The sequence below is a fragment of the Sturnus vulgaris genome, chromosome 20, assembly GCF_052056855.1.
Source record: "Sturnus vulgaris isolate bStuVul1 chromosome 20, bStuVul1.hap1, whole genome shotgun sequence".
In the NCBI taxonomy this organism is placed as follows: Eukaryota; Metazoa; Chordata; class Aves; order Passeriformes; family Sturnidae; genus Sturnus; species Sturnus vulgaris.
In genome coordinates, this window is record NC_142262.1 from 6,072,531 (window position 1) to 6,084,014 (window position 11,484).

At 56.3% G+C, this 11,484-nt stretch overlaps 1 protein-coding gene across 2 annotated transcripts; it reads right to left on the bottom strand.

The window, feature by feature from the left end:
• Positions 1–47: 47 nt before the first annotated feature.
• SPATA20 (spermatogenesis associated 20) lies at positions 48–11,379 on the bottom strand. Of its 2 annotated transcripts, none has more exons than XM_088176375.1 (16): positions 11,317–11,379; positions 10,285–10,422; positions 10,128–10,192; positions 9,644–9,798; positions 9,271–9,414; positions 8,819–9,020; positions 8,589–8,719; positions 8,391–8,495; positions 7,827–7,901; positions 7,403–7,615; positions 7,068–7,260; positions 6,176–6,344; positions 5,570–5,778; positions 5,260–5,459; positions 5,083–5,163; positions 48–1,545 (listed from the first exon to the last, which is right to left on the bottom strand). In XM_088176375.1, the coding sequence occupies exons 1-16, from the start codon at positions 11,343–11,345 to the stop codon at positions 1,375–1,377; spliced, it is 2,280 nt and encodes a 759-aa protein (XP_088032501.1). In that variant the 5' UTR covers positions 11,346–11,379; the 3' UTR covers positions 48–1,374. The 2 variants fall into 2 exon arrangements, with proteins under 2 accessions (XP_088032501.1, XP_014733744.2); XM_014878258.2 differs by having other exon boundaries at positions 10,285–10,451; positions 11,317–11,370.
• Between the last annotated feature and the right edge of the window lie 105 nt (positions 11,380–11,484).

Sequence of the window (11,484 nt, forward strand, 5' to 3'; positions counted from 1 at the left end):
AGGCACCTTGGAGGACAGAGGTGCCACAACAACAGTTACTCATCACGAAGAATTTCTCGTTCTTTTTTATTTTGTTTTACTGAGAGGTGAAGCCAATTCATCCTGACAGAGGTTCACAGCACAGCTCTGCCTGGAGGCTGCTCACAGAGACACCAACAAGTGACACAGGATGGGAGGAAAGCACTCTGTGTCTGTGCCACAAGGGGCTGGAGAGCACCAAAATGGGCTCAGCAAGCACTCCAGCCACCTCGGGGACAGCTGCCACTCTGGCATCTCTGTGGGCTTCCCCACAGACACTCAGCACCAGCCCTGCTCTCTGAGGATGCTCTCCCAGCAGATACAAACCAATTCACTCTAAGCACTTCTGAGGATGGTGTCAAATCAATCCCCACAGCAAAGATGCCAAGTTAAAAAAAAAAAAAAAAAAAAAGGCAAAAATCCCAGAAGAAAGTAGGCAGACATCTGCCAAACCAGCAATTTCCAGCTGGATTTCCAGAAACACTTCAGGCTTTTAAAACCAAGAGAGGAGAGAAAACAAAACCCCTCCTCTTCCACAAGCATAGAAAGCACTCAGATGAAGTGCAAAATTCCAAATTGACTTCAAAGGCATTTCTCCTGGCTAGCTACCCCCAACTCCTGGCACAACCCACTAGAAAGCCAGTGGGCAGTGCCATTTTGCTGCCAGATGACAGCACCCAGGCAGTTGGGGTGTGAGGTGCCGTGCTGGGGAAGCCCAGGGTGTCAGAGGGATGCTGAAAACCTGGTACTCACCCATTTGGAAGCAGGGAGGACAAGGAGGGAAGGAGGGGTGGAAAGGGAGAATAAACTTTACATCAGTTGTAATCAGCAGGTTTTTTCCATGCACTATATATTGTTAATGTATGTTACAATCTCCTCTGCAGCAGAAAAATACCACAGCTGCTGGAGCCAGGAACACTTTTAAGAGCACTTCACTCCCAAGTCATCCAGGTGCTTTTGACAGTGTTTATCCTGGGTTGCTATAGGAACCCTAACAGTTTTCCCATCTGACTTCTCCATTAGCACTGGGATTTATATTTAATTTGTTTTCCTTTTCCTCAGCAAGAAGAGGTGAGAAGCAAGCGTTCATACAGGGCCAGGAGATGTTCCTCCATGGGTGTCTCCTGGCCCTACCAAAAACACCACCCAGGACCACAGTCAGTGGTGCTGGGACACTGCTGGAGGAACAGTGCAAGCAGAACCCAACCAGCTGCAGGTGAGGAAGGGCACAGCCCCACTGCACTGCTAGGAACCATCTGGGATGGTGCTCAGAGTGGCTCTGTTGTGGGGTTCTCCCACGTTCCAATGCCAGCCTGTCCCCCTCGTGCCTTCCTGCAGGCAGCAGGACTGAGGGGCTCATGGGCCGAGCATCCCACGCAGCTCCTGGACAGAGGTGACAGGCAGGGAGCAGGTGAAGTTGCTGCAGATGTAGGCAGTGGCTTTTCCATCCTTCCTCTCCAGGGATGCAAGGAAAGGCAGCTGGCTGTAGAGGAACCCAGCGCTGTCTCCATCTGCCACCATCAGCACCTGCCCAGAGAAGGAGCTGTGAGAGCCCGAGAGCACAGCCAGCACCAGCCAGCTGCTCCTTCCTGCCCCACTGACATGCTGAGGGCTGGCAGCGTCCCCCCACACTCCCCCAAAATGGGGAGGGGATGGGGAGCTGAAAGGACCCACTCCAGCCCTCCACAGGGTCCCACAGTGGTCACACCCATAAAATGCTTCTTGCATGATGGAGATGTGTCAGCTTTGCCTCCCTTAACCACACCAGACACTCAGCAGCCAGGATGAAGCACAGGGATCAGCACAGCCCAACCCAGGAACAGCCCCAGAAACAGCTGCAGCATTGCCCCATCCCACCTGCAGTTCCCACCAGTTCCTCCTTCCCTCCCCACGCTTCCCAGTAAAACTGCAATGAGCAGTGGGTCAGGGCCTCTCCTGGCTGACACAGCAGCACCAGTCAGAGGTGACGACTGGGCTGCCAGGATAATTAGCTTTTCTGAAAGAGAAAATGTTTGTTAAAGCCTTAGGGCTTGCTGGCTAATCAGGAGAAAGGCCAGGAGCTGGCAGCGAGCCTCATGCTGACACACATGCAAAGGGTGAGCAAAAGGCTGTCCTTTCCCAAGGCACAGAGGGAACATCCTGCTGCTGGAGCACACAGCTCTCCCCTGCCCACCCCAGTCCCTGCCCTGCATGTGTCTGCTGAGCATGGACACACTCCCAACATGTCCCTGCTACTCATGCCAATGCCACCAAGGGATGGTGACACCAAATGCTGCCTCTCACCTGGCACGCAGCATCCTCTACACCAGGGCCAGCAGAAGACTCAGCACGGGCATCCATAGACACTCACACAGCCTCACTCATGCCTGGCAGGGGCTGCCCACACCCTTGTGTCCCCACGGGAGCACCACATCCCCAAGTGCCTGCCCTGGATAGTGGCTGCTGCAGTCCTGTCCTATCCCCCATCACCCCACATCTGCTTGACCCAGCTCTGGCTCAGTTTGTCTCCCTGCCTGCCTCCTGCTCCCCCCCAATCTCCTCCCCCTTCGCCTTTGTCTGGAATTAATTCCAGGAGTGATTAATTACCAATTCATGTCCAATCTGAAATTCATTATTCATTTTTCTCACAAGCTCCCCAAGGTCCTCTCACGGGGCCAGGATGAAGGCGAGCGGCAGGAGAGCGCTCTGCAGCCGAGGAGATAATGGGATCCTTCATAATTACCCTAAAGACCATTAACAGGGCAGGGATCTATACCAGGAGCTGGGATCCAACCCTCCCTGCCCCCAGCACCAGGACACCCACAGGAACAGCTACCAGCATCACCCCTACTTGCATCCCCACAGAGCTGCCTGCAGCAGAGGGCTACTCCAGACCCAGGGTCCATTTAAAATCACGACCTCAATGCAATCTTATCATCAGCATCTCGTTACAGCAAGGATTTCACGCTGAGGTTTGTAAGGAATTAATTACTGGAACGACCTAATTAATTGTGTTCCTGCACGCAAGCCTGGCCCCCAGCACCCTGAGGGCACAAAGGGAGTGGGGGAGCAGGGGACACAGGCAAAGGCAATTCCCAAATCAGCCATGTCCCTGGAGCAGGTGACCCAGGGCTGCTGTGCTTAGGGGAGCTTCCCGAGGCAGGGAAGGAGATCTGAGGAGCAGCTGGAGGGGGATGGAGGCAGATGGGAACAGGAGCATGCTCGTGTCTGTGTGACACAGCATGGAAAGAGGTTTGGCTGTTCAGAGGCAGTGGGCTGCTCCCAAAGGTAGCAGCAGGATTCTCCCCCCTTCCTCCCAATATCTCTGTAAGGTGAGGAGCCATTGCCAGAGATCGTGCTCCTACCACTGCTGCACACTCATGAAGGGGAGATTTGTGTCCACAGGGCTATGCTCTTCTAGGGGAGAGCTTTTCCCTCCTGCCACGATTCCTCCAGGAAACAGGCTCAAGCTGGAACAGCTTCAGCTCCATCCCATCATGGCAACATGAGGAGCACACAAGGGGCAAAGAGAGCTAGACTTCCACCCTACCTGCTGCCAGCCTCCAGGTGCAGCCTCTCACATGCCCCTTGAAGCACAGGGCCCCTGCAAGCAGCCCTGCCACGATTATGGCTTCACTTCCCCATGGAAATATCCATCCAGAATACCCAGCCCTCATCTTCCTCCCTTCCCCAAGGAATGCAAAAGCTTGGGGGAGACAGATCCTCCCCTGGGGAAGGAGCATCCCACCAGCCAGGATTACCACCAGCTTTGCAGGAGGGAGCCAGTCTGCAGGGCAGAAGAGGACAAGGCCGTGCTATTTGTTCTGCTCAAAACCCCAAAACTGCCAGTGTGGGCTCAGGGGACCAAGGGCTGAACCAGCTGTGGGCAGAGGGTTATTAACAGTGGTACTGGGCTGCTCCTGCTAACTGGGTCACCCAGTGAAATCCTTCAAAGGGACAGAGGATGAGTGTGGGAAATAGAGGCCTCACACACAGGAAAGGGACCTGCAGGAGGGTGCTGCTGGATGGTGATGGCAGAGGAAGGACAGAGAGCTGTGTGCCCCACTCGTGTCCCTGGGAATGTGTCCCTCCTCCTCCAATGCTGGCATTAAACATTGCTAGGCACACAGGCAGAGGGTCAGGGGCAACACCCCTGTGGGCTGAGCTGATGAAAGGACAGAGCAGGGGATCCTGTGCTGATGGCTCAGCCCTCCTCAGTTCATCCTAGCTGAGGTTACAGAGGCAAAGCAGTGCTTTGGCCTCAGCTCCCCACATCCTGAGACTGAACATTCCAGTCCCTGGCAGCAGGACCCAATGGCCAGGGATGAATCCAATCCGAACACCCAGCCCCCTCACTAACAGCCCAGTCCTATTTCCCTCGGCTCCACAACTTTCATGAGACCAAAGCCATCATCCCCAAGGCAGGGACACTGCCCACCAAAGCTGATGGGCACCAGCTGCTGTGCTGCCCTTTCCTGCCAGCTCCAGATGCAGCCAACAACTCCAGCCCCTCTGTGGGATGCACGGATACATCTCAAAGTGGGGATGAGGACAAGCAGAGCCAGGCAGGAACCCCAATACACTGTAACTGCCACTGAATGGGAGAAAAGGTTTGGGAAAAGCCAGCTTCTCCCAGCTGCTGGTACCCAGAACTGAAGTGAGGCACTGCCTCAGCCCTTCCAAGGATGCAAGGGTGTCTCCAGGCAGCAGGTGACCCAGACAATAACTGGGTCTGCACAGGACATGACACATCCACACTGGGTATGACACATTCACACCAGAATGAAAGGTTTCCCCTTGGGAAAACACTGGGCTCGGGCAGAGAGCAGTGTAAACAGCCAGCAGCAATAACAACCACTGCTGCAGCCACTTCTGGGCTGGGCTGCTCATGCTCTGTGCAGGGAGAGGGGTGCAGGGCTCAGCTGGGGCCCTGCTGCCTGTGCTTAGATATGAAAAGGACAGGATGCTTCCCAGAAAAGAGGCAGAACAGAGGAGGATGGTGCAACAGCTGCACTGGAGAAAGGATGAAGCACCAGCAGCGCAGGCAGAGGAGACCAGGGCAGGGTTGGCAGGGGACACCTCTACCTTGTTTGGGCTGAAGACAGAGCGGACACAGTGCAGCATCTCTTTGGTGTCTTCTCCTTGGGGGTCCCCACAGATGACAACCTGTCCAGGGTGGGTGGCAGGAGGGAGAAAAGAGAGCTGTGACTGCACCACTGCCTACAGCAGGTCCTGCAGGGGACACTGAGTCCCAGCCCATACCTGTTTGAGGGTGTGATGGAACACAGCAGTGGCCCGGGCCATCTCTGGGAGGGTTATGGGGATCTTCTGCAGCCTCTCTGAGAAGGCAGCCAAGATCTTCCCAGCTTTTTCCACCCACTCCATATGACCAGAGTAACAAGCTGCTCGGAGCAGGTTTGTGACAGTGACAGAGTTAGGGGTGGGCTCTGCTCCATCTTGGTCTGCAAAGGACAACAGCTGCCATCAGCCCAGAGCCTCACCACCACGTGCCATCAGCCCTGACCTCCCACACCACAATCCACAGAGCACATGGCCAGGTCCCTGAGCTCACCATCCTTGAGACGCAGGAGCAGGGAGGGATCGCCAGCCTCAGTGGAGAAATAAGCAAAGCCTTTAGGGTCCCAGAAGAGCTTGTCTTGCATGTGCTGGAGATGAAGGGCCCACTCCAGCCAGCCCTGCTCCAGCGAGGCTTCATACAGGTCAAAGAGTGCCTGGATGACAAAGACATAGTCCTCCAGGAAGCCCTGGATGGGCACAGCACTGCAGTGGCAAATGGAAAGAAAATCAGAATCTCTAAACTGAGCAGGGTGGAAATGTTCTCCAACCCAGCATAGCCCTGCTTTCTGGTCTCTGCTGCCACCAAGGAGATGCCACCAAGCAAAGCAATGGCTGTGGCTATCACACAACTCAGCCTCAGGGCTCTGTACAGGAGGGGAAGGCAGGGGAAGACACTTGCCAGCATGAAAGATGAGGAACAGGAAAGGTTTTGACCTCAATTCCTTCTCACTGGCTGGGGGACACTAATCCTTCCTAAACTGCACTGGAGCTCTACAGAAAACAACCAACCTCCCTCCCAGTCCTGCCTGGAAGAGGGGACAGGGACTGCTGGGGGTCTGGGCAGCAGGTGGCCAGTCAAGTCTTGGACTCTGATACTCACCTCTGCTCCACTGACTTGTCCTTGCCCCGGTAGCAGCTCCGCAGGAGCCTCCCACTGTCAGGGTCAAAAAGGTGTTTCCTCAGGAAGGCAGCCGCCTCTGCAGCCCTGCTCACATATCCCTGCTCAGCCAGGGCAGCCCCAGCCTGGGCAAAGCCTGAGATCATCAGCCCTGCGGAGGCAGAGACATCAGGACAGGTTAGGGGAGGCACATGGAAACGGTGAGAGGGTCACTGTCAGTCCTCTGAATGATGCTCAACGTGAAGCTCATCCTCCCTGATGCAGCAGGTCAGGTCTCAGCTCTTCTGCTCGGTTCCAATCACTAATGAAGTCATTCACTGCCACCAAAGAGATGGGCAGAGTACTGTAAGGCCAGCAAGAGCTGAGCCCTCACCTGTGGGCAGATACAGGGCTCAAGACTATTCTAGCTTGCAGGATAACTCCAGCCCATGCCAGCTCCAGACCCAAGCACTCAGGAATTTACTGCTGGGAACAGAGCCTGCAGTTATTCCCTGAGGCAGGGCCCCCAGACAGACACACACAGTTCTGTGACCCCCCACCCACCCATGCAGCAGCGGGGATGGGCTCTGTGCCCACCAGGGTCCTGGGTGCCCAACTCAGACCCTTCCCCACAGCCCAGCCAGAGGAGCTGGACTGAGCCAGGGGAAGAGTTTTGCTGCTCTCTGCTGGCAGCTGGGGAGGGAAATAAAGCCAAAACAGTATCCTGATGCTCCCAAGATGTAGGGCTGCTTCCACACAGCCCACGATCACAGTTCCTAATCCCAGCCTACCCCGTGCCTCTGTGGGAGCTCTCCAGCCCCAGCAGGACCTGTTGCTATCAGGCCCTGGTGGGGGTCCAGCCAAGGCACGTGTTCCCAGAGCGGAGCAGTCTCACCATTCCATGCTGCCAGCATCTTGGTGTCCAGGTGTGGGCGTGGCCGCTGTGCCCGGGCTGAGGACAGTCTCTGTCGGCATTCCTGCAGCAGGGCACTCAGCCGGCCCGGCTCCAGCCCGAACCGGGCTGCTGTCAGCTCCAGGGAGCTGCGGGCAATGAGGACATTCTTCCCCTTCAGCTCCTGATGGGGGTCCTGAAGGGAGAGGGAGACACATTCTAGGAATGCCATGGGGCTTGGGAGGTGTTGGACTGAGTGTTTGGGGCTGCTCTGCCATCCCTACATGCCTATTGATGCAGGTCCTGCTGGCACCAGACAAGTCTTTCCCCTGCCTCACCTTCATGGGGTCCACATTGCCAGCCTCTTCCACTCCATAGTGGTGCATGAAGACATCTCCCAAGGTTGTCCCCTCTGTGGCCCCCTCGACAGGGTCAGGGAGGAGAGCCCGGAGCTCCTCAGCTGCCCACACGCAGAAAGCTCCTTCTCGCTTCTCTCTGGATGTGGTGGTTGGGTAGGAATCTGCATCTTCTGCACTGTAGAAACCTCCTGCCTGGGAAAAGCACAACACAGAGACCCTCCAGCTCCAGGACCGCACTTTCATCCAGCTCCCCATCACTGTAGGGCTGGCAGTCTGGCTAATGAGCCTCAGCAGTGCTCCAGACAGAGCTCAGCTGGGAGGGAAGAGAGGGAAAAACAGCCCAAAGCCACATCCCAGGGCAGGGTAAGTGGCTCCCTTTGGCTCAGCTCAGGGAAGAGCATACCTGGTCACTCAGATCTCGTGAGACATAGAGCAGAATATCTCGGACAACCTCAGCAAAGAATTCATCACCAGAGATCTGTGGGAGACACAGGGTTGACATCAGTGTTACATGGGGGGGTGGAGAGATACAGCAAGATATGGCGAGAGATTTCAATTGGAAGAGTTGGCAAAGGAGCATTTGAAAGTCCAAGGATGAGGGATGGATTCAGAGTAAGACCTTCTCAACAGAAGTCTACTATCAGTGAATCCTGCATATCTACCAAGCACAAGTGGACAGCAATGCTGGAATTACACCGAGGTCAGAGGCAGCAGCATTGTCTGCTGACTTGCAAAGACCAGCCCAAAGGCTGTTTCCTCCCCCATTATTCTCAAAGCCCTGGGGCTACACTGTCAGGAGTTTGTGCAGCACTTCTGGATAAACAACAGGAGATGAAGTGGAGAGTTAGATTGCTCCATGCCCATATGATGGGGAGTATCTTGGGGAACAGGCTTTGGGTCCCCAAACTAGGCCAGTCCTTGCAGCCTGCAGGAGTTGGAGCTGCACAGAGGGATGCCAGAGCTATACCTGGAAGGCTTTGCTGTACATGGCTGCCAGCTGTCCCTGGTCGTAGAGCATCTTCTCAAAGTGAGGGACATGCCAGTGCTGGTCGGTGGAGTAGCGGTGAAATCCCTGCAGAGACCATGTGAAGATGTCTCTACCCCGCATCTCCACCCCACACTTTCAGGGCATGACAGGGGCTCACCCCCAAAGATTTACTCCTACCTGACCAATGTGGTCATGGATGCCCCCATGGGCCATCATCTTGAGGGTGTGCAGAGCCATCTGCAGTGCCCGTGCACCTTCTGGAGTTGTTCGGTGCAGGGCCCAGTACGTGAACAGGAAATTCAAATTCACTGAAACACAGGGAGTAAAAAAGAAGGCTGTGGAGTGGGCTCTGCCCCCACGGTGCTGTCTGCCTCACAGCAGGTCTCAGCAGCAGAGATCAGACTGACCTGGAGTGGGGAACTTGGGGGATTTGGAAAAGCCACCATAGTCCTCATCATAGGATCTGGAGAGCTGCTGGAAACAGGTGTCCATCACCTCTTTGGCTGGTGGGGGTGACTCCTGGCCCTGCACACGGATCTCTGATGTGTGCTGCAATGCTACCAGGATCCTCTGGCTGCTCTCCAACAGGGCATCTTTGTTCTCCTTCCACTAAGATGCAAAGGGAAAAAGACAGTTGCTGTTCTTTCCTTGTACCAGTCCAAACCACACCTCTAGTTCTCAATAACCCTCCCCAAATCAGCTCAAACCCACTTCTAACCAAGCCAAAGCTCTGGTTTGCTCTCTGGGCTACTCTTCCTCACAACTGAATCTCCTAACTCTGTCACTCTTCAAGCCCAGACCAATTTCCCTGTGCCCCCTTTGGTTCAGCCCTGCCTGCTACACCATTCCTGCCCCGCACCTGCTCCGCAATCCGCAGCAGCACAGTCCGAAAACCAACACGATGAACTCCATCCTCAGGAGGGAAATACGTGCCCCCAGCAAAGGGCTTGAGGTCTGGGGTCAGCCAGACACTCATGGGCCAACCACCTCCACCACTGGTGGCCTGAAAAACAAAATGCATGTGCACCAAGGTCACACAAGAGGCACCTGCTCTGTGCCCCTCCAGCACATCCAAGAGCCTCACACAAAGACAGATGTGTGCTTCTGTTCATCCTTGAGACCCACCCAGACCACCCCTTATACTGGTTCCACTTGCCTGAGGAACATGAACACAAACAACACCCTGAGGAAGCCAGTCAAAGCCTCCTGGGCCCTGCCTGTGCCTCCCTCACCTGCACAAAGGTCATGTACACTTTGTCCACATCTGGCCGCTCCTCACGATCCACTTTGATGCACACAAAGTGCTCATTCATGATGTCCCCGATCTCCTTGCTCTTGAAGGACTCCTCCTCCATGACATGGCACCAGTGGCAGGTGGAGTAGCCAACTGCAAACAAGCTCAGGTAGGTGAGCAATGGTCCTTTGCAGGGAGTAGGAAACACATGATGGGGAGAACACTCAGAGATGGGGACCCTTGCTATGGGCAACAGCTACTGCTTCCCTAGACAAGAGATCCAGCTCTTGCTCCTAAAAGCTGGCCAGGATCCTGGTCCTGCATGTAGCCCATTTTCAGAGAGAGCTACTCCAGGACATGATCCTCTCTTGCTTAGTGGTCATCCATACCTACTCACACACCAGCTTGGGATGCAGCTCAGCTTATCTAATCATCTACTGACCGACACGTGGGGACATGAAATATGCCTTGTTTCTGGTTACCTGACAGGAATATCAGCTTGTTTTCTGTCTTTGCTTTATCAAAGGCTTCCTGACCCCAGGGGTACCTGTAGGGGGAAGACAAGAGTCCCTGAGCCCCACGGGCACAACGAGAGGAGGAAGAGGAAGGGCGGGGGGGAAGGCTCCCCATTGCTCTTACCAATCCACGGGGTTGTGGGCGTGCTGCAGGAGGTACGGGGACTTCTCATTAATCAGGCGGTTGGTGTGACGAGGGACAGTGGGGGGGCTGGGTGTCCCCACCGTGGCCATGGCTGCGATCCCCGTTAGAAATGTGCGCCTGTGACACCAAACAGGCTCAGGGGTTCCCTGCTCACCACAACAAAGCTCAGCCTCCGGACAGAGCCATGACAGACCAGACCATCAACACCACCAGCCCAGGTCCTACAGGGTTCTGCTCCCCCGCCATGGGAACCATTCTCAGCCCCAGCCCTGGGTAGCTCTGCTGGGGCTCAGTCCACCTCAATCCCCCCTAAGGCCTTACAAGTCCTTCCCACTCACTGGAGAGGGGGGTTGTTCTCCTCTCACCCCCCCCAAGGTGGGGTGAAGGCCATTCCCAGGGCTGCCCCCCACCAGCACACTTTGGGGGCACAGTCAACGGCTGGAAATTCAGGAGCAGCATCTGCAGGACCTGACCTGCGTGTCCTCAGGGAGAACATCCCCTCCCGTGGGGTGGGAGCGGGCAAGGGGGGGCACAGGCTCTGTATGGCGAGGAGAGTGAGGGGCAGGAGGGAACCAGGGAGAATCTCGTGCTGCTGGGCAGAGGCACGGTTTGGGGATGAGGATGAGCGGGGGATGCAGGAGGTGGGAAAGGAGTGCAGAACGGGGGTACAGAGTGTGTAAAATCGTGCAGGGGCTGCGGTAGTGCGAGGAGGATTTAAGGCGGATACAGGGGGATGCAAACGGGAAGGAGGTCGGAGAAGGCAGGAGAAGTGCACAGGTGCGGAAAGGCTATAGGAGGGACACAGGAAGGTGCAGGGAGGATCTAGAGGAGTACAGGGCGTTGCAGGAGAATTCAGGGAACGCGGACGCTGCAGCGAGGATGCGAGAAGCACAGGAGAGATGCGGGGAGGATCCGCGGAGCGGTGGGGATGCGGTGACGGCGCAGCGGGGCTGGCGGGGGGCGCATCCACCGCGCCCAGGGCCGGACCCGCCCCCCCGGCCCCTCCGGTACCTGCGGGCGCAGCGCAGCGGCGCCAACATGGCGGCGACTCCCGGGGCCCCGCCCCGTTACCGGGCCGGCCCCGCCCCTGAACAGCTGCCGCGCCAATCACCGGCCCCGCCCCAATGAGACCCCGCCCCTCCCAGCCTCGGTCCCGCCCCTGACTCGCCATCGGGCCAA